The sequence below is a fragment of the Octopus sinensis genome, linkage group LG14, assembly GCF_006345805.1.
Source record: "Octopus sinensis linkage group LG14, ASM634580v1, whole genome shotgun sequence".
NCBI lineage: Eukaryota > Metazoa > Mollusca > Cephalopoda > Octopoda > Octopodidae > Octopus > Octopus sinensis.
The window spans coordinates 67,801,692-67,825,588 of NC_043010.1; the positions used below are offsets into that span (position 1 = coordinate 67,801,692).

A 23,897-nucleotide genomic window follows, 5' to 3' on the forward strand; every position below is an offset into this window, starting at 1 on the left:
TATATCAGCCGAAACATTGTGTTAACAACAAACAAGATGAAGACAAATATTCATGAAATATAAATAATGTACATAATTCCTCATCTCTTAAATATAGAACTGTATAAATTAACACATTAACATTTAGACTGGCCATATCCAACCAAACTATTCTACTTGTTTTGTGTTTAAACCAACTAGATCCAGCTTCTTACACCTACCCTACAATGTCATTCTAAAAATAAACAGTAACAACACTGAAATCTCAAAGACATGGAAAGAGAGAAGCCTTACATTTGCCAGAGTAATATGAATGCTAAAGGGTTACAGGCAGTGGTCCCTTAACGTCATAACTTCATTTTATCTAACCACGTTTAAGAACCTTAATTACCACCAAACAATTGTGTGAGCTTTCTTCCTACCTTTAACAGGTACAGGAAACAGATACCAATCTACCCCAGTCTACAACGGAAACCACAACAGGTCCAAAAACCTTGGGCTGCCATCACAATATATACATACACAGGCATGGCTGTGTAGTAAATAAGCGTGCTTTGCAACCGCATGGATTCGGGTTCAGTCTCACTGTGTGGAATTTTGGGCAAGTGTCTTCTACTATAGCCTCGGACTGACAAAAGCCTTGTGAGTGGATTTGGTAGATGGAAACTGAAAGAAGCTTGTCGTATGTATATATTTATGTGTGTATGTGTTTCTGTTTATCCTCACACTGCTTGACAACCAACGTTGGTGTGTTTACATCCCTGTAACTTAGCAGTTCGGCAAGAGAGACCAATGGACTAAGTACTAAGCTTACAAAGATTAATTCCTGGGATTGCTTTCTTTGACCGAAAAAATCCTATAAGGCAGTGCTCCAGCATGGCCGCAGTCAAATGAGTGGAAACGAATAAAAGAATACATGCATACATACTAGCACTCTGTCGGTCACAAGAGCAAAGGTTGCAGTCGATCTGATCAACGGAAGGAACAGCCTGCTCATGAGATTAACGTGCAAGTGGCTGAGCGCTCCACCGACACACGTACCCTTAATGTAGTTCCCAGGGAGATTCAGCATGACACAGAATGCAACAACAAGACTGGTCCCTTTGAATTACTGGTACAACTGGTACAGTTTTGCCAGCTGAATGGACTGGAGTAACATGAAGTAAAGAGTCTTGCTCAAGGACACAACATGTCACCAGGAATTGAACTCACGACCTTACAGTCGTGAGCCGAATGCCCAAACCACTAACCTATGCACCTTCATATGTCTTATCTTTTACTTGATTCAGTCATTTGACTGTGGCCATGCTGGGGCACTGCCTAAAAGAATTTTAGTAGAAAAAAGTCAATCCCACGACTTATTTTTTTAAAGCCAGGTACTTATTTTATCAGTCTCTTTTACTGAACCGCTAAGTTATGTTGATGTAAATGCACCAACACCGGTTATCAAGCAGTGCTGGGAGACAAACAGACACAAAGACACATATATATACACACACGAGCGCACGCAGTGGGCTTCTTTCAGTTTCCGTCTACCAAATCCACTCACAAGGCTTTGGTCGGGGCCAAAACTATAGTAGAAGACACTTGCCCAAGGTGCCATGCAGTGGGACTGAACCCGGAACCATGTGGCCGGGAAGCTAACCTCTAACCACACAGCCACACCGGATATATACATGTACAGCCACTTTTTCTCTATAACAGTAAATATTATCCCTCGTCTAATAATATCTTATCTTCACACCCCTGCCTATTCTGGTAGTTATCTCCCAACCATGGAACTTATCCTACAAGAATATGAAAAAAAAAAAAAACCCTTCCCCCCTCCACACACCCATTCCATTCCAGCAACAGCCATCAATGCCAAATTATATACTCTTTTACTCGTTTCAGTCATTTGACGGCGGCCATGCTGGAGCACCGCCTTTTAGTCGAGCAACTCGACCCCGGGACTTATTCTTTTTGTAAGCCCAGTATTTATTCTATCGGTCTCTTTTTGCCGAACTGCTAAGTGACGGGGACGTAAACACACCAGCATCGGTTGTCAAGCAATGCTAGGGGAACAAACACAGACACACAAACATATACACACACATACATATATATATATATATATACATAAATACGACAGGCTTCTTTCAGTTTCCGTCTACCAAATCCACTCACAAGCCATTGGTCGGCCCGGGGCTATAGCAGAAGACACTTGCCCAAGATGCCACCCAGTGGGACTGAACCCGGAACCATGTGGTTGGTTAGCAAGCTACTTACCACACAGCCACTCCTATGCCTGATATATGAACTTTTTGATGAAGACTTTAACAGAATGCAATATTTTGATAGAGAAGAAAAGAAATACCTCAGAACACTCACAACGAAGAATTTGATATTGATCCGGCAGAATATGGAAACCGAAACAGAAAGGTGAGAATGAAGAGAAGCGGAAGCCGTAGACAGTGGTTTAAGAAAAGGTTGAAGAATTAGTTTGCAGAATCTACAACATTTTCGCTAATATTAGTAAAACAGATCTACTGGATTGCCTAAGAAAAAAAAGAAAAAAAACAAAATAATATTTTTCTTGTGGCCATGCTGGGGCACCACCTTCAAGGGTTTTAGAAGAACAAATTGATCCCAGTATTTTTTTAAAGCCTGGTACTTATATCAGGCTATTTTGTCAAGTTGCTAAGTTACATGGACACAAACAAACCAACAGCTGTTGTCAAGCTGTGTTGGAGTGGGGTGGTGGAAAAGACATAGATATATGTGAAGGGCTTCTTTCAGTTTCTGTCAACCAAATCCCCTCACAAGATTTTGATCAGCCCAGGGCATTAATAAAAAAAAACACTTGCGGAAAGTGCCATGCAATGGGACTGAACTCAGAACCATGTGGTTGGGAAGCAAACTTCTTACCACACAGCCACACCTGCAATAATAATAATAATCGTTATTTAACGTCTGCTTTCTATGTTGGCATGGAAAAAGGAGGTTGGGAAGCAAGCTTCTTACCACACAGCCACATCATTTTATGTCTAGTTTTCCATGGGCCAGAGACAGAATTTGTTGAGGCAGGTGTCTTCTACAGCTGGGATGCCCTTCCTGTCACCAATCCTCACCCGTTACCAAGCAAAGTAATATTTTCGCCACAGCTAGACATGCTACTCATGGAACACTGGAACCAAGCAACCTTACATGTACGAAGATTATACACATTTACAGCAATCATATGATGCCGAAACAAAGGCACGCACACACCAGATTATAAATATGACAGGCGGCGAGCTGGCAGAACCGTTAGCACGCCGGGCGAAATGCGTAGCCGTATTTCGTCTGCCGTTACGTTCTGAGTTCAAATTACGCCAAGGTCGACTTTGCCTTTCATCCTTTCGGGGTTGATAAATTAAGTACCAGTTATGCACTGGGGGTCAATGTAATCGACTTAATTCGGTTGTCTGTCCTTTCTATGTTTAGCCCCTTGTGGGTAGTAAAGAAATAGGTATCTTGCCCGTCTTTACGTTCTAAGTTCAAATTCCGCCGGGGTCGATAAATTAAGTACCAGTTATGCATTGGAGTCAATATAATCGACTTAATTCATTTGTCTGTCCTTGTTTGTCCTTTCTATGTTTAGCCCATTGTGTATAATAAAGAAACAGCTTATAAATATGACACACTAACCACTAGGCCAGGAACCTTCACAAATGTAATGCTTATTTATTCACATTGCTTTGAATGACTCACTATTTCAGAGCTTCAAGATTTCAATGATGTGATTGTTTGTTTCCAGAATGCCGTTTTAGGGTTAAGTGTTAGAGGTCAGAATCTGGTCAGTTTTAACAAAAAAAAAGCACGTAGAATATTTAAGCCGGATACAGCTGGCTTAAATGCTAAAGGGCAATATGTAAATGTAAGTATCCATTAGCAAAAGTATTATCTTCCTCGGAATAGACAGACTGCCAAGAATAACACATTATTGGGCAGCACAAATAAGCATATCTGCATATTACAACACAAATATAATCAGCAGATTGTGTTTTATATATGTGTATGTGTGTATATATCTGTAATGCATTATTTTCATTTGAAGAGCACTTTTTTTTTTTTTTTTTTTTTTTTACACCCATATATTGACCTTCTGTGTAACGAGTGACCTCTGATTAAATCAGTGGGGAAAAAAAAATGACTGCAGTAAATAAAGCTATCTGCTGATGGAAACAGGAATGTATTCAAAAGTAGGTGATAAAAAAAAAAAGAATTGCACTCGTACATACCCGGGTAGCCAAGCAAATGATGCATAACAACAATTTAGTCAATATGTTGATAAGGTGCGTCAAGCTAAGTAAAAGTCTTCCACATATATTGGCTTGTCCTTTTACCTGTTGGTGCTAATTAAAAAAAAACTGTGCCAGAGGTGCATGGACACACCTTGGTGTTGTGTTGACGCACCCATCATCATCATCATCATCGTTTAACGTCCGTTTTCCATGCTAGCATGGGTTGGGCGGTTCAACCGGGGGTCTGGGAAGCCAGGAGGCTGCGCCAGGCTCCAGTCTGATCTGGCAGTGTTTCTACAGCTGGATGTCCTTCCTAATGCCAACCACTCCGTGAGTGTAGCGGGTGCTTTGTACGTGCCACCGACACAGGGCCCAGAGGAGGCTGGCAAACGGCCACATTTGGTTGGAGCATTTTATGTGTCACAGACACGGACGCCAGTCAGGCGGCACTGGCATCAGCCATGTTCGGATGGTGCTTTTTACATGCCACCAGCACGGGTATCAGAGTGCTAAATGGATGCACCCATGCTGGTGCTGTATGGGACGTACCCATGCCTGTGGGAGGTTAAAAGCACCCAACATACACTTAAGTGGTTGGCATTAGGAAGGGCATCCAGCTGTAGGAACCATGCCATAAGAGACAGTTGGGGGGTCTGGACAGCTCCTTGCTAGCCACTTCCATGTCAAACCCATTTCTTTATTACCCACAAGGGGCTAAACATAGAAGGGACAAACAAGGACAGACATAGGTATTAAGTCGATTACATCGACCCCAGTGCGTAACTGGTACTTAATTTATCAACCCCGAAAGGATGAAAGGTAAAGTCGACCTCGGCGGAATTTGAACTCACAACGTAACGGCAGACAAAATACCGCTAAGCATTTTGCCCGAAGTGCTAATGTTTCTGCCAGCTCGCCAAACCATCCAACCCATGCCAGCATGGAAAATAGACATTAAACAATTATGATTTCGCAAGCATGGCTGAGTGGAAAGACGGTTGCTTCCCAACCACATGGTTTCAGATTCAGTGCTGCTGAGCGAGTGTCATCTACCATAGCCCCAGGCTGACCAAAGCCTTGTGAGTGGATTTGGTAGATGGAAACTGAAAGAAGCTCATCGTGTGAATATATTGGTGCATGCACATGCCTGCATTGCATTATGTAAGTGAGTTTCACTGTCATGCAAATGTTGTACTATGTTTCTAATCTTCCAAGACATGTCTGGCCATGGAGACTTATTACCTCGCTTGTGTATATATGCATTCTCTTTACACTTTACTCTCTTACTTGTTTCAGTCATTTGACTGCGGCCATGCTGGAGCACCGCCTTTGGTCGAGCAAATCGACCCCAAGACTTATTCTTTGTAAGCCCAGTACTTATTCTATCGGTCTCTTTTGCCGAACCGCTAAGTGACGGGGACGTAAACACACCAGCACCGGTTGTCAAGCAATGCTATAGGGACAAACACAGACACACAAACATATACACACACATACATACATACAAATATATATATATATATATATATACACACATATATACGACAGGCTTCTTTCAGTTTCCGTCTACCAAATCCACTCACAAGGCTTTGGTCGGCCCGAGGCTATAGTAGAAGACACTTGCCCAAGATGCCACGCAGTAGGACTGAACCCGGAACCATGTGGTTGGTTAGCAAGCTACTTACCACACAGCCACTTTTAAAATGACATTGTCGGGTAGGTGTGAGAAGCTGAATGTGGTCAGTGTCAGCACAAAAGAGGTTATGGCCGGAATGAATGCTAAAATGTTAAATTTAAAACCCAGTTTTCATTATTCAATAAAGGCCGATTTGGAGCAAAAGGTTAAAAAAAGCAAAAAAAAAAAAAAACCCATTCTACCTATTCTTTATTTAAGTAGCGGACTTTTGTATGCAGTGGTAAATCACTACGGCTGGTGTTGGTGCTTTCTAGGAAATACCTAAATAGTTTGGTCCTAATTGAATTCACAATTTTTAATACAAGATCAATCACTTGTTGAATTTTTGCCAACATTCTGCACCGTATTTATTGGTGAATAATATTCTGGCAAGATGGTGAGCTAGACAAGTTGTTAAAGTAACAGATTACCTCTTGGCATTCATTCTGCCTTTCTGTACTCCAAGTTCAAATGCCACCAAGGTCAACTTTGCCTTTTATACTTTCGAGGTCGATACACAAAGCACTGTTCCTGGAGTTGATTCTCTCTCTCTCTCTCTCTCTCTCTCTCTATATATATATATATATATATATATATATATACATATATGGCTTCTGTGCCGGTGGCATGTAAAAAGCACCATCCAAGCGTGACCGATGCCAGCGCCGCCTTGACTGGCTTCCGTACCAATGGCATTTTAAAAGCACCAACTGATCATGGCCACTGCCAGACTCCCCTGGCACGTAAAAAGCACCCACTACACTCGAGGAATGGTTGGCGTAAGGAAGGGCATCCAGCTGTAGAAACACTGCCAGATCAGACTGGAGCTGCCTCCTGGCTTCCCAGACCCCGGTCGAACCGTCCAACCCGTGCTAGCGCGGAAAACAGACGTTAAACGATGATGATGATGATGATATATATACATATATATAAAATAATAATTTGAGAGAATATTATTCCTAACTTACAGCGAAAAATTCAATTTAGAAATACTAAATCAAATTTCACAAAATATAATATATATATAAATTAGAAAAACACACCTTTTATCAATTCAAAATGAAAAATTAAATTACACCATCTAGAAAATTATATATAACAGAAATATTAAATATAAGATAAAAATTACTTAATCATCGGTATATTATTTTTATCTTATATTTAATTTTTCTATTATATGTAATTTTCTAGATAGTGTAATTTAATTTTTTCATTTTGAATTGATAAAAGGATTTTTTTTCTAATTTATACATATATATCATCATCATCATCATCGTTTAACGTCCGTTCTCCATGCTAGCATGGGTTGGACGGTTCGACCGGGGATCTGGGAAGCCAGAAGGCTGCACCAGGCTCCAGTCTTATCTGGCAATGTTTCTACAGCTGGATGCCCTTCCTAACGCCAACCACTCCGTGAGTGTAGTGGGTGCTTTTTACGTGCCACCTGCACAGGTGCCAGGCGAGGCTGGCAACGGCCACGGTCGGATTGGTGTATTTTATGTGCCACCGGCACGGAAGCCAGTCGAGGCGGAGCTGGCATCGGCCACGAGTCGGATAGTGCTTTTTACGTACCACCAGACCAGGGATCCTGGCTGGTTCAATTCGATTTCGATTGCCCCAACATGTCTTCGCAAGCATATATATATATATATATACACATATATATATATCTGTCTTTTTTCTAGTCTGCTTGCTTCTCTCCTTTTCTGGAAGGAATCGACTGTGGCCAGACCTGGAGAGAGATGGACACGATCTAAAAGACGACCAAGACACTCTGTATGTCAGAACAGTACCTCTACAACTCCATCAACAGCTGAGAGCTCGACGCAAAGCAAGGCAGTAACTATGGTATGAATCAGATTTTGGAAACTCAGAATGCATTTTTTTTTCCTTCTTTCTTGGCAAAAGCAATATATTCCTTTGCTGCAAGCCAGCACCCTTATTGGCACACTGTTAATAGTAATCAATACAAGTTTCTCAAGTGATAAACTGTCAATAATCACTATTTATTATTATTAAGGTAGCAAGCTGGTAGAATCATTAGCATGTGCAGGAGTGTCTGTGTGGTAAGTAACTTGCTTATCAACCACATAGCTCCGGGTTCAGTCCCACTGCGAGGCACCTTAGGCAAGTGTCTTCTACTATAGCCTTGGGCCAAACGAAGCCTTGTGAGTGGATTTGGTAGACGGAAACTGAAAGAAGTTCGTCGTGTGTATATATATATATATATATATATATATATATATATATATATACATGTTGGTGTAATTACGTCCCTGTAACTTAGCAGTTTGGCAAAAGAGACCAGTAGTAGAATAAGTACTAGGCCTACAAAGAATAAGTCCTGGGGTTGACTTACTCGACTAAAGGCGGTGCTCCAGCATGGCCACAGTCAAATGGCTGAAACAAGTAAAAGAGAGTATGCCTGACAAAATGATTTGCAACATTTCTGTCGTCTTCACATTCTGAGTTCAAATTCAACTGAAGTCCACTCAATCTTTCAAAATTTTGGGGTTGATAAAAATAACTACCAGTTGAACACTGGGGTTAATGCTTTCGACTAGGGCCCCAACGACTTCACAATTAAGGCCATGTGCAGATAGCAGAAAAGGATTATTATTATTATTATTATTATTATTATCCAGCCGTAGAAACACTGCCAGATCAGACTGGGCCTGATGCAGCCTTCTGGCTTCACAGACCCCAGTTGAACCGTCCAACCCATGCTAGCATGGAAAACGGATGCTAAATGATGATGATGATTAAGGGGGTGAGCTGGCGGGATTGCTAGCATGCCAGACAAAGCTTAGCAGCATTTCATCTGACTTTGCATTCAGAGTTCAAATTCCACTGAGGTCAACTTTGCCTTTCTTCCTTCTGGGTCAATAGAATAAGTACCAGTCGAGCACTTGGAGCAATAATACTGACTAACCTCTTTCCCTAAAATTCAAACTATTATTAAAGGCAGTAAGCAGGCACTATGCTTAGTGGCATTTCATTCATCTCGTTTCAGCGAGCTGGCAGAACCGTTAGCACGGCGGGCGAAATGCGTAGCCGTATTTCGTCTACCATTACGTTCTGAGTTCAAATTCCGCCGAGGTCGACTTTGCCTTTCATCCTTTCAGGGTCGATAAATTAAGTACCAGTTACGCACTGGGGTCGATGTAATTTGCTTGGCGTATAGGTTCCACACCTGGACGGGATGCCGATCCGTCGCAGGTGAGCTGCAAGATGCACGAGGAAAGAGTGAGAGAAATTTGTGACGAAAGAGTCAGCAGAAGTTGGCCATTACCTTCTGCCAGACCTACATGAAGATTAGGTGTTTCGCTCATAAACACACACATCGCCCAGTCTGAGATTCGAACCCAAAATCCCTCGACCGCGAGTCCGCTGCTCTAACCACTAGGCCATGTGCCTCTACATCACTGTACAATTCCATTATTATGGATTTGAATTGGGACCTTGAATCATAGTGACTCTTACATTAGGTGAGTCACAACCATGGACACCACTCCTATGCAGTTTACTCTCTTCATAGAGCTTGGTGATCCTGAACGGTCATCTTCTCGGATTCCTCTGCTCAAGGCCAATGTAAGAAGCACCGTTGGTTCAGCTGAGCTCGGCTACTGCCTCTTTACAATCCACCAAAGTCCTATGACTTTGCCGTATCCCAGACAGAGTGGCCAAAGCAGGGCCGTCGCATGACTTTTAGAGACCCCTTGCAACTTTCTGTTTTGAGGCCCCATCTCGTCAATCAAAATTCATGATCTACGCACCTTTATTAACTGCAAAAATCAAACAGTCCCTTACAGCTTGCTGTATTTTAGAATCCCCACAGCAGATTCTGCTCTGATGATTCTAAAATACAATACATAAAAAACTAACGGTATATCTTTTTCTACCCCTCTGTACTTAGATACACACATACACACAAACTTGTGTGTGTGTTTTCACATGCACACAAACTTGTGTGTGTGTTTTCACATGCACACACCTTGTTTTTGGCACAGGAAGAATTTTGTCTCCAGTTTTTATTGCCTTAGGAGGTCAAAGGCCACTGTTCTGGGTACAAAGTGACCAGCTTTTCAACAATGTCAAATAACGCCATATATATATATATATATATATATATTATGAGTGGCTGTGCGGTAAGTAACTTGCTTACCAACCACATGGTTCAGGGTTCAGTCCCACTGCATGGCACCTTGGGCAAGTGTCTTCTACTATAGCCTTGGGCCAACCAAAGCCTTGTGAGTGGATTTGGTAGACGGAAACCAAAAGAAGGCTGTCATATATATACATATATGTATGTGCATGTATATGTTTATGTGTCTGTGTTTGTCCCCCCAACATCGCTTGACAACCGATGCTGGTGTGTTTACGTCCCCGTAACTTAGTGGTTCAGCAAGAGAGACCGATAGAATAAGTACTAGGCTTAGAAAGAATAAGTCCTGGAGTCGATTTGCTCAACTAAAGGTGGTGCTCCAGCATGACCGCAGTCAAACAAGTAAAAGAGTTAAGAGAGTAAAGAGTAAGGGGAGAGAGCAGCAGATGGTCAGAAATTTTGGTGGAGGGGGTTAAGAATAAGTATAACATAGGCGGAAGTGTTGTTTGAGAAATATCAGTGAGGAGAGAGAGGGGGGGATAAGGTGAGAGGGACTGATCAGAAAGTAGGGGTGATGTGTGGGTGGGTGTGTAGTTATAAATATCTTTTCATGGGAATTTTGTTATTAATTTAGTTTCATTTTCAAATGTGGTGTAAAACGGAAGTGCACAAATAAAAGAAAGAAAAGAAATTCTTCAAACATCAGAAACGCACACATAAAAAAAACAGATGCAATAAATTTTGGTTGCATTCTGGAAGAGATACCGTTACCCCACGGGGGGAAGGAAAAAGGTATGGAATTGGAAGTGTGGAGAGAGAGAGAGAGAGAGAGAGAGAGAGAGAGAGAGAGAGAGAGAGAGAAAGAAAAACAGAGAAATTTTCTGGGAGAAAAATATCTTTCAGACTTGTAATTCCGTGGCAGGAAACAGAGAAAAAAAACCCTTTTTTTTTTAATGAAAAAGAAACCCCCCCACCACCACCACCAATTCCTTACTCCCTTTCTTAAAAAAAAAAAAAAAAAAATTTTGTTGTGGTAGTTACTCCAAAATTCGAACTCCCCATCTTCTCAAACACACGAACATATTTTGATTTTTAAAATGTTACTAGCAGCAGATATTTGGAATTGTAGTGGAGGTGGAGGGAGAGGCGGTTCTCCAATATGATTAACGTCATTGGAACTTGGACGAAAGAATGTTGCAAAACAAAACATTTAGCAGAATTAGTGACAAATAAAAAATACAACCAACACGAGGTGTAATTAATTCAAAATTTGGACAGCAAAACTGTAATTAGAATCAAAAGAAAATGACAGTGAGTAAGCCTTGACCCGTGTGGAATAAACAAGATGTTTGTACAAATCTTCAAACCAAGGAAGGAGCTAAGATGGAAATAGGGAGAGGAGGGGGATGATATTCAGGGTCACGACGCTCTTCTAGCTTTTAGTTCACGGAGGTGAGACGGCTTATATTAGTATCTTGTCCCACCTTCCTAACTCCATCCTTGCGGACTTTAACGTATACTGGTCGGTAGTTCTCAATAGCTATTTGATTTGCATTACATCTTAGGACTTTCCTTAGCACAACGGTAGGCGTAACATTTAGGACGTTATGCAATTCTGTAATATAAATTGTGGCACTCGGTCGGTTACGACGGTGAGAGTTCCTGTTGATCCGATCGACAGGAAATTAACGTGCAAGTGGCTGAGCACTCCACAGACACGTGTACCCTTAACGTAGTTCTCGGGGAAGATTCAGCGTGACACAGAGTGTGACAAGGCTGGCCCCTTTGAAATACAGGTACAACAGAAACATGAAGAAAGAGTGAGAGCAAGTTGTGGTGAAAGAGTATAGCAGGGTTCGCCACCACCCCCTGCCGGAGCCTCGTGGAACTTTGTAGGTGTTTTCGTTCAATAAACACTCACTAGGAATCGAAACTGCGATCCTACGACCGCGAGTCTGTTGCCCTAACCACTGGGCCATTGCGCTTCCACTGTAATATACACAGCAGTAACTGAATCGTGTATATCAACAATAAATACTATTGAATCCTGCGACCCGCGGGATTTTATGAAATGGCATGATTTTTGGTTGTTTTTAGTAGTGACTCCTGCCTGATAAGCCCTGTCGCATGCAGGCCGCTTCTCGGGAAGGGCTACTCATGTCTGATTTAAATATTTTCAGCTGACGTCGGGACATAAACAGCTCAACTTTCGCGCGATGCATCCTGTTTTACTACAAATACCATCTTAAATCGTGTATACACAGGGCAATTTTCTAGGGGGACCCCACCGTTCTACAGACCCAGAGCTTATCAAGGTATGCCGTGGCTTGCTGTCAATAAATAAAGACTATAGGCCTCGGCTCCTAGAGTCTGCCTTCACCCACTATACTAATGATTTCTTTCAATTAAGACGGCCAGTCAAATGAATCGACCCAGTTTACATTTCCGGTGTTTATTTCCAATGTCACAGGTGGGTTGTGAGATAATAAACACAGACGATGGAGACGAGATAGTGAACCAGGGACCAAGAAGAACGAAACTAAATACTTCAATAGTACAATTCGATGATACACGGTTTGCTGTCCGAGAAATCAATCAACAGCTGGTACTTTCCACGTATTATCAATCATGAAATTAATCAAATTTACTCAAGCTATTATATCCTCTCTATGTTTATATTAGCTATATTTCATACACACACACAACTCTATTAAACGCACTGAATATATACATTGTTTAATATGAGTTGCTTTTGTTTGTTTAGTTCCAAAACCTAAGGCGGTGATGGGCAAAATGCGGCCAGCAGGATTTTCTGAACGGCACGACTAAATTAAATATCTTGATTTTTTGTTTAGTAGTTGTGACCCGTTTTTCGATTAAGGTTACTCATACTTGCACTAAAATGTTATTATTTAAAAAAAAAAAAAAGAGAGAGAGATTTGGCTGTTGTTTCTAGTAGGTTAACGACCGCGGTAAGCAAGAGCGGGCAACGTTACCCACTGGCAAAATCTCGTGAAAGAAAAACAAAACTATTTGATGTTTTTACAACCAAAACAGCAATTTAAGTTGTGTGCCTGTTATTAAATCAAAAAGATTTGTAATTTCCTCGATGCATTTGCGCTTGACACTCGCCCCTCTCACTGAAAAAGCCTCCCCGTTTTGGTCCAGAGGCCTCACTCAAGTCAGCCTTAATTGAGCAAAAAGTCATGGTGATACCTTATTCACCAAGTTTTAACAGCCGAACAAAATCCCCCATGGGGGCAAAAAAAGAAACCTCAATTAAAATGCAAAGAGAAAAAAAATGTATAAAATAAAACTTCTTTGTTTAAAGTTTTTCAACAACAAAAACGAAAACCCATTTTTTCGGGTAAAATAATGAAAGTGGTAAATGCATTCAATAAATGGTACTTCAGCACTTTTTTCATTCTACTAAAAAAATTGAATATTTAATTATCACATAAATCTTTTTCTCCTATTTAAAATCTTTAATTACTGAGTGTTTTTTTTTAAATCTCATTACAAGATTTCGGTTCTACTTCACATTTTAAAAGTGAAATTTGTTTGTCCCAGTCAGGTGGGTTGTACAAAAACTCAGGTAGGATATAACACTGTCTTTATCTAAAGAGCTAAATCAAGTTAACGCGTAAAGGATTGCCTTGCTGGTTTCGATAGTGTATATAATTACACATACCGTCATTTTGTGTGTATTTGTATACACACGCATACCTCAACTTACGTCATTTCGAGTTGTCTTTTTTCGACTTTACATTTTTTTTTTTAAAAGAAAAACCTCACCTTCATTTGATTTAGTCAACTTTACGTCGGCATATTCAAACACAGGTGAAAAAAAACAAATAATACTGAAGCGGAAAATCACAATAAATGTGAAAATATGTACAAACAAATTAAAACAGATATGAGCTAATGAAATTTTTAAACTGTCTTTTCGTGTTACGTCGTTTTTTCGAGTTAAGTCGCATGTCTTGGCACCATTACAAAAGCAAGTTGAAGTATGCCTGCATGTGTACACACACATTATATATATATATATATAGACTATAAAAACACTGGACTACCTGTCGTGCAATGTCTTACGTAATGTCTTAAACAGTTCTTTCACTATTTAGCAGTTTCCGTCGTTCAATTTCTAAACTCAAATCCGGCCAGGGTTGACAGATCGATATACTTTTTAATGTTCCAAGGGAGGGAGCGGGGATGAGATGAGAGGGGGAGAAAATGGATTAAATAAATACCAGGTATCTACTAGGACTAACCCAATATCAACGACATCCAAATATACCATATTTAACACAAAATACGAGGCCGTATGCTGTTGTTTTAAAAAAACAAAAAGAAATCTCAATTCAATGCAAAGGACACGAACAATATGGAACGTGTGGGGGTGTATAAAATAAAGGATTGTGTGTGTGTGTGTGTAGAAAATGAGAATTTGGATTTAAATTAGATTTAAATTGAGCGAACTAATTATCTGTAAGGAAATTAGAATGGATCATATACAGAGCTGTATAACCCCAAGTAAGTCCTGGCTTACCAGACAGAGCTAATAACCACAGGTGTTCCAAACATGGCAATCACATTTGTTTTTCCTTTTCGGGTATAAGCTACCTAGGATTACATTATCCAATGTGTTGTTCTCTTTTTAAAGTAACGTCGGATTTGAATAAGATTTGGCTGGGGTTTCTTTATTCTATTTTCTTGGTTTTTTTTTAAAGCAAAACCGAGTGACTGACTGCACAGAGGTTTTCTGTCCTTCCCTCATTAACTCTCCACAGCACCTGAAGTTGTTTATTTCACCGCAAGCCAGCCTCGCTTGAGAAGAGCTATGACGAAAAACGTTCCAACTATGACCATCCCACCTTTTTATTTATTTATTTATTTATTTATTTATTTTTTGTTATGAGTATCTAGGACAACTACAGGTAAACTGCGGCTCGTAGGACTTTGTAAATGATACATCTAACAAAATATTTGAATTCTTTAAGCAGTGCGGCCCACCTGACGATGAGCCACGTCTCATGCGGCCCGCTTTTCCAAAAAAGGTTGCCTACTATCAAATGAATCGCTTCTTTTTAAAAGATAGCTGTATGTAATCTGAGGGATATATTGCTGTTATTTCTAACTCAGAAGCGGTCACATAAAAGCTAATCTTATCGCTATGTAATAGAGCTGGTGTTTAGCCCAAGGCCTGACTCAGCAGTTCTCTCTTATCGAAAGCATTCTGACCGTGACCACTCCGTCCGTTTTCTCGCAGTGTCCTTTCAGTATTTAAGACGGTAAGGTGTCTTTTGAAGGATATTTAGCTGCCTTTTTTTTTCTTTAGCCAGCCAAACGACCATAGAGAGATTCCAAGTTGAACAAAGCATAATAAAGATTGTAAATTTTTATATTAAAATAATGGCATTCTTTCGTTTAAACCCGCAGAATGCCAAAATAATCGTGTCCTAGCAGTATCATAACAATTACCTGGTCGTAATTTCCTTTCACAAAACAAAAGCAAAGATTAAGTTAGCTTTAAGTTGTAATTACATACAGAAATAGATTAAAGTTTGTATATTTATAATATTTAATACCACAGTCTTGGTTTCAAACACGGCAGGTAAGTACACCGTAACACCAATTGCCATAAACATTATATATATATATATATATATATATATATATATATATAATAGAAAATACAAGGAGCAATTTACTGGGGTAAACAACCCTTTGAAAAAATAAATAAAATATATATGTTGGTAGAAAGCCTGTCATGTTTACAGAAGGTGTGGGTTCGTGTCCCACGGGTAGCCTTCGATTTTTTTCCCCTATCCAAAGGGTTCTGAAACCCACATTTACACGCTATTATTTATAGCTGTATTTGCTTCGAGATTCACCGTTTATATATATATTTATATATTAGTAAAATACATAAGGAGGATATGGCAGGAATTTCCCGCCTGCTCTTTTACAGCCAAACATCTCATGGAGGTGTGGTCAAGCCATACCAAACAATGACCAGTCTGTTCGTGTGCACGTCTCATGTATTATGTAAGAATAACTGTGCACTTTAGATACAATATGTATTCGTTCTGAAGGGTGAAGATAATGATTAAAAGAACAAAACAAGTCTTAACATTTTTTATCCTATGTGTGTGTGTTGGTCACGACTTGTTTACAACCGAATACTTGATGAAATCGCATATCCGTCTATGTATAGATATACATGTTATATACACAGGCATAATTTTAGTAATGTGCTAGTGTCATCTCAAAAATAAGTTTTATGTATGTTATGCAGTTTTATATAAAGCAGTTGAACGTTGGAATTAAAGAGTCTCTCAATACCAAATTAATTTTTACAAGAAAAAGGTTAAGTTTATATATATGTATACATATATAGAGAGAGGTTAAATCTAATTACACACGTTTACTGTTTGACTCGTTAAAAAGATTACTCGATACCATAGTATAAAGATTAACAAGATTAATGAGAGATTTTATTTTGGTCATAACTTGCCTGAAGAAGCTGTGAGCACTCACAAGCGAAACTCGGAGTAGCAAGAGGCTGACTTGATGAAAATTACATACATATATTCAAAATAAGCAACAGAATCAGTCTTATAATGTAAACACTATCAGTAATAGAATACAAACGTAAATGTTATTTAAACGCCAGGATTTTTAGAATGTGTGTGTGCGCGTGTATGTGTATATATATATATATATATATATATATATATATAGGAGAAAAAAATCTATCAGAAAGGAACTCTATCTCTCTTAAAAATATATCTTTTGATAAGCATAACAAATGCGCAACCGGTAAAAAGAACTTTCACCTAATTAAATACACTCTCCCTTGCTTAAATTATTTTGTCAGCATTTTCTTCATTTCCTTTTTATATATATATATATGTGTGTGTGCGTGTGTATAGGGAGAATTCACAAAGAAAAAGAACAAAAGACGAAGACAGGTGGTGTAGAAAACAAACAAATGTATTAGTATAACGCTCGGGAATTGAAAAAAGTCTTTAACGTTATATATATATATATAAATATATATATATATATATATATATAAATATATATATCAAAAAGGTATGTGTTTGTAAATAATGATATAGAAAAAATAAAATAAAGTAACGACATAATTCAGTTGCAAGGACCTACAAGTGAGTTTAAAATGGGAACTTTCAAAAGTGAAAGTAAGAAGAAACTAGCATTGAAGTAATAATCTTCCATGTTTTTGTGTAAAATAGGATTAGAATAATTTTTAAAACCATAAGCCAACCCATATTGTAAACATGAGTAAAGAAAAAAAATACATTTACAACATCACGACGTATTCACGAAAGCTTCCACGAATATAAAAATTAAACTAAATGACAGAATAAAATAATAATAATAATATACAGAATGGGAAAGGTGTATGAAAACATGTTGAAGGGACATTGGCAAGAAGTGCGGATACGAGACATGCACAGAGAGAGAGAGAAGGTTTCCCATTAATGTGTGTGTCTCTGAGATAAATATAACAACAAACTTACTTGTCTGAAGGGGAAACCTCGCTGCACACGACAAAGAACAAGAGGAAAGCACCAAGTAGATACCATCGATCCAATGTATACAACAGACTTCGAGATACACGTGAGGCTACTGCAGCCATTTTGCCGCACTGTTTTGGATTTGCTACAATGAAAAACCTTCATCGGGTTTTCATCGCCGGAACGAAACAATATTTACATGACCTCGAACTTTGGTGTCACAGTTTCGCTTATTTCCTCTTTCTATTCATCGAGCTGAGCCGAAAGACAAATAATGTGTGTCTGTGTGTGTATGAATCTATGTAAATTATTCGTAGGCACGCATGATATAACAGCTTATGCTAGTGAAGACAGTTGCTTCGTTAAACTGTCGACTAGAGAACACGTATTTTAACGGGTTTCGAAATACTTATATATGTATATATATATTATATGTATGTACATTTCTTCATATTTACTTGTTTCAGTCATTAGACTACAGCTATGATTGGGGCCCGTTTTCAAGGGTTTAATCCAACAAATGGACCCCAATACTTATTTCTTGTGCGTGCGTGTAATAATCCTGATACTTATTCTATGGGTCTCATTTTGCCGAAGTGATAGAATATTGGAAAGTAAACAAACTAACACCGGTTACCAATCAGTGGCGGGGGGGGGGACAAATTCAAAAACACACATAGATATATGCATATGCGTGAGTGAGTGAGAGAGAGAGAGAGCTTCTGTTTACGAAATTTACTCAACAGGCTTTGGTCAGCCAGGAGATCTTGTAGAAAACTGAGCCCGGAACCCTGTGGCTGGGAGGTAAACTTGTCACCACAGGGCGCCCCTCTCGGGAAAATTACCTATCAGGTAGGTGTGTGTTTGTGTGCGCGTAAATATTTATCGTGTTGGCTTTCTGCACCTGCACTGGACTGCAGATATGCAACTGGCTTTAGCCAATTATCTGGCCACAAGTTATCCTGTTATAATCAATCATATGGTCGCTAGTAATCCTATTGTTAAGACTAATTGATAGACCGGTCGAACTTACATATTGTCGCTATTGTTAAGAGTTTTCCCCCTTTAGTAACATATTCTAAAAGAATTCGCACGAATTTACATATATCTTTCCCAGACGAATACATATATGTCTTTTGATTGTTTCATTCATTAGACTGTGTCCATACTGGGGCACTACCTTGAAGAACCTTTAGTTGAATGAATTGACTCCAGTACTTTTTTTTAACCTGGTGTGCGTAAATATCTATCGGACCGTTTTGTCGCACTGCTAGTCTACGTAGACGTAAACACGCCAACACCGGTGATATGGGGACAAACACTCACACACACACACTTTGTTGGTGGATCATATATATATCCGAAAAAGAAGCACGCTCTAACGGTTAGAGCAGTAATGTATTTACATGTAGTCAAATATATGTCCGGTGATAGAGTGACCAGTGGTTTCGCATCCATAAAGCGGTTAGACTTATAGATGACTCGTCAGACTCCAGCGGTAACAGCTACAACTCTAGGCCCCAAACCAACAGAACACAACCAGCACTCAAGTTCAGAGATACATCAGGTCAGCTGGAACTGCCTTTAACCTTCTGTCTACCAATGTGTCCAGTGGACCCATTTCAGATTTTTTCAACTGCTCATTTCTACTGTTTATATTATTTGATTCAGCTTATTTCTCATGACTCATATTTGTCAAATGGGAAATTTTCCGTATATTTATAAGAGCTAGAAAATTTCACTTTATACATCAATTACTGTATGGGTCCATTAGACCCTTGACTTAAATTCTGATAATACTCTTGTCATTAACAGAATAAAAGCAGTGTCAAATATTATTTTCCTAGATATTTATCAGATAAAATGGCTAAAATTGTATTCAATTCATTTGCTGAATTTTGGATAAGATAGGAAAAATTATGAAAACATTCCTGTAAATTTGTGTGGTATTGCATTGCCTTCAATCAGCTAGGTTGTAGGGTGATGCAATATATATATATATGATGACACAATTCTTACAATATATTGTAGTCTTTCAGGAGAGTATTAATTTGTGAGAGAGCAATATCTCTCTTTAGTCTGCTATCAAGTTTCAATTGAGTTTTCCAATATGCCTAGACATGAAAACTTGAGAAAAGACCAAATATCGCAAAGGTTATTGGAATTAGATGAAGAATGGGAAGAAGATGGTAGTGATTCCTTCTATTGCTATGAAGACGATGGTGAAAGTGATTGTGTGCTGGACAGTTTAGGTTCTGTGTCATCAGATGAGGAAGATACTGAAAACCAATTATCTGCAAGCCACCCAATTATGAATGAGCAATATGTTTCTAGAGACAGACAAGAAGTTTGGCATTCTAATCCTCTTACTCAAGCAACAGTAAGAACTTTATCTTGCAATACTGTGCACCATCCTGTTTTGCTAAAAGGTCTTGTGATAGCATTGACAAATGTTTTACTATCTTTATGCACCAGAATCTTGAAGTAATTCGTAAATGGACAAATGTTGAAAGTCAGGTTGTTTACATGTGTGGCATCATAAGGATGAAGGAACTTCATACAAAATTAAATGGAGGATCATAGATTGGTCAGGGTCCTATATAAACAGGAGCAGATAATGCAAGGCTTGCATAGCAGAACGAACAAGGATCCATAAAGATTCGCTGGATCTGAAAGGTCTCTTAAACTCAAGACACAAGATCTGTAGTCCCTGCCCCATTTCAAATGCTACCTGCTGCAGGCATGGGATTCCCCCATTCATTGATTAGGGCTAAAAATTATTTGCAGACTGTAACCAGCCTAAGGGCAGAGATACCCTGTTTGCCCTTTATGTCCATAAAATTTGCCAACTGGAACAGTGTAAGGGTCCTATTTCTTTTGATCATGTTGTCTTACTGATTGTCATTTCTTAGACTGGACACAGGCAACCTTTACCAAGAAATGGGTTGCATGAGGCATGGCTTATCATCTGGTTGGCCAAGCAACTAGAACAAAAAGCGAAGGTAATTTTACATTAGATGTGTAATTCTGAACCTTCTGCAAGCTGCTATAAGCACAAGGCCCGGGTATACTTGATTACAGCGACCTCAGTACTCAACTGGTACATATTCTATCAACCCTGAAAAGACGAAAGGCAAAGTCAACCTTGGCAGAATTTGAACTCAGAACGTAAGATGGATGAAATTTCAACAAGCATTTTGTTCGGTGCTGTAACAATTCAGCCAGCTTGCCACCCTGATTGTCTTAGATATGATATTCTTTTCTACTCTAGGCACAAGGCCTGAAATTTTGGGGGAGGGGGCCAATTGATTAAATCAACTCCAGTATGCAACAGGTACTTAATTTATCGACTCTGAAAGGATGAAAGGGAAAGTTAACCTTGGTGGAATTTGAACTTTAATGTAAAGACAAACAAAATACCTATTTCTTTATTGCCCACAAGGGGCTAAACCAGAGAGGACAAACAAACAGATTAAGTTGATTATATCGACCCCAGTGTGTAACTGGTACTTTTTTAATCGACCCCGAAAGGATGAAAGGCAAAGTTGACCTTGGTGGAATTTGAACTCAGAATGTAGCGGCAGACGAAATACCGCTAAGTATTTTGCCCGGTGAGCTAACGTTTCTGCCAGCTCACCGACGTCCACACATGTGTATTCTTTTCTACTCTAGGCCGAAGGTCCAAAATTTTGAGTAAGGGGGCCACTCGATTACATCGACCTCGGTGAAATTTGAACTCAGAACATAAAGACAGATGAAATACCGCTGAGTATTTCGCCCGGTGTGCTAATGTTTCTGCCAGCTTGCCGCCTTTGTCTTAGATATTATTAAGCTCATATTGATGAAGACGTGTGGCTAAGTAGTTTGGGTATTCAGCCTAAGAATTCCTGCCAGTGAGTGGTGTTCTTTATTTCATGTTGCTCCAGTCCACCCAGCTGATAAAAATGAGTTGTACCTGCATTACAAAGGGCCAACCTGGTCAAATTCTATATCACACTGAATATCTGAAAGCTACATTAAGGGTACGTGTGTTGATGGAATGCTGAGATCAGCCAGAACCTTTGTCGTCCTAACTGATGGAATGCCAGTAGTATCTGTTCCAACCTTTTACATTCAGGACTCAATTCCGTACATGTTGAGCTTGTTGTTGCTGTGAATGTGCATGCTTAACGATTAGGGTATTTGGATCACTGAATCTCCACAAGAACTCTATTAGGGGTACACATGTCTGTGGAGTGCTCAGCCACTTGCATATTAATTTCATGAACAGACTTTACCACTGAGTGAATGAACAAGAATAATTGTTGTCATAACTGATAGAATGTGGAGGCACAATGGCCCAGTGGTTAGGGCAGCGGACTCGTGATTGTAGGATCGTGGTTTCGATTCCCAGACTAGGAGTTGTGAACATTTGTTGAGTGGAAACATCTAAAGCTCCATGAGGCTCTGGCAGGGGGTGGTGGCGATCCCTGTTGTACTCTTCTGCCCCAACTTTCTCTCACTCTCTCTTCCTATTTCTTGAGTAACGCTGCGATGGACTGGCGTCCCGTCAAGCCAGTGGGAACACATACGCCATAGAAACTGGGCCCATGAGCCTGGCTAGGCTTGAAAAGGGTGCAAAATAAATATAACTGATAGAATGCCATGGTATCAAAGAGTATCCAGACTAATTATGTTTGATAAAATAGAACTTATTTACCTGTTTTAAAATAGTCACTTTGGGCAACAATGCACCAATCCTAATATTCCTGCCACTTTTGGAATCTGGCTTGGAAGTCATTTCTGTAAGTGAACACAACGGTATTAAAATGATGACCTTTCAGCTGCATTTTCATCTTGGGGAAGAGATGGAAGTCTACAGGTGCTAAATCTGGTGAATGAGGGGGATGTGTGCAGAAGCAATACCATGTTAACCACTACACCATATGCCGATGGGCATATAGCATAGTGGTTAAGAGTGCTGGCTACTAAGCCCGAGATTCTGAGTCAGATTCCAAGCAGTGACCTGAACGATGATAATAATAATAATAATAACAATATCGAAAAATACCTTAGGAATGAGAACCCAGGTTCGAAATTTCCCCAAGACACCTGATGATGGCTGGAGGGTATATCAGCCGAAACATTGTGTTAACAACAAACAAGAGGAGGACAAATATCCGTCAAATGTAAATAATGTAAGTAAGGGTGCATTGTTGTCATGAAGAATCCAATTCTTCGCGTTCCACCGGTCTAGTCGCTCTTGCCAAATGTCCTTCTTCATTCACGTCAAAACATCACAGTAGAACTCTCAATTGATGATCTGGCTCTAGGGGAAGAATTGTCGATGCACGGTACCACATTTCCAGAGGTGACGCTCATAGCAAGTCTTCCGCATTTGAGGCACCAGTGCCCCTCAAAACATTGACATACAACCCATTGCCTCATCGCCATAAGCATACTTAATGCCACTGTAGCAGAAAATATAGAGATCTGCTTATCGAAATCAAAAAGATGTGCCATCTCAAGATGGTTACAATACCAGTGATTGTAGGAGCACTTAGAATGATCAAAAAAAGGAACTGAAAATTATTTGAGAATGATCCCAGGTTTACAATCCATGCAGGAAGTGCAACAGATTGTCTTAACTGGGACGACACACATACAGAGAAGAGCAGTGTCACTGTAAATTTTCTTTCTTTTCTATTTTTTTCCCCTTTTTCTGTCTTTCTTCCTCTTTTTCTCTATCACATGGCTTTGTAAATGAACAATCTGGTGTGTTTATTTTAATGGCTTACCAATGTATACAGGGCATTTCTCTGCCCTAGGTGTCAGGAAGACACTCAGCAAGAAATGGCAACAATTAAAAGAAGATAATGAAAATAATAATAACAATAATAGGTTCAAATTTGGCACAAGGCCAGCAATTTCTTTGCAGGGATAAGTCGATTGCATCAACCCCAGCGCTCAACTGGTACTTATTTTATCGAGTCCAAAAGGATGAAAGGCAAAGTTGACCTCGGAGAAACTTGAACTTGGAACAAAGACAGATGAAATGCCACTAAGCATTTTGCCCAACTTGCTAAAAATTCTGCCAGCTCTCCTTCCTAATAATAAACAAGAGCACTCAGAAAGCACAAACCTCCGCCAAGGCAACTCCAACGTCCCTTCAATGATTTTTAAACTGAGAATATCAGAAATAAACTCGACTGCTCTCACAAACAAGAATACTGAAAATGAATCCAATCGCTCTCAAAAATTAAGTGAAAAAAAAGAAACAGGAAAAATAATCCAGAAGCCTTGTCCGGTACCGGAACGATCCCAAAACCTAATGAGTTTGTGCCAGT

At 39.5% G+C, this 23,897-nt stretch overlaps 1 protein-coding gene across 1 annotated transcript in view; it reads right to left on the reverse strand.

Annotated features, from left to right (window-relative positions):
- LOC115219222 overlaps positions 1-17,886 on the reverse strand; it is a 31,922-nt gene extending 14,036 nt beyond the window's left edge. Inside the window, exon 1 of the mRNA XM_029789357.2 lies at positions 17,575-17,886. Within this exon, the coding sequence (XP_029645217.1) occupies positions 17,575-17,693 (119 nt within the window). The 5' untranslated portion in view covers positions 17,694-17,886. The remainder of the gene's footprint in view (positions 1-17,574) is intronic.
- Positions 17,887-23,897: the final 6,011 nt, after the last annotated feature.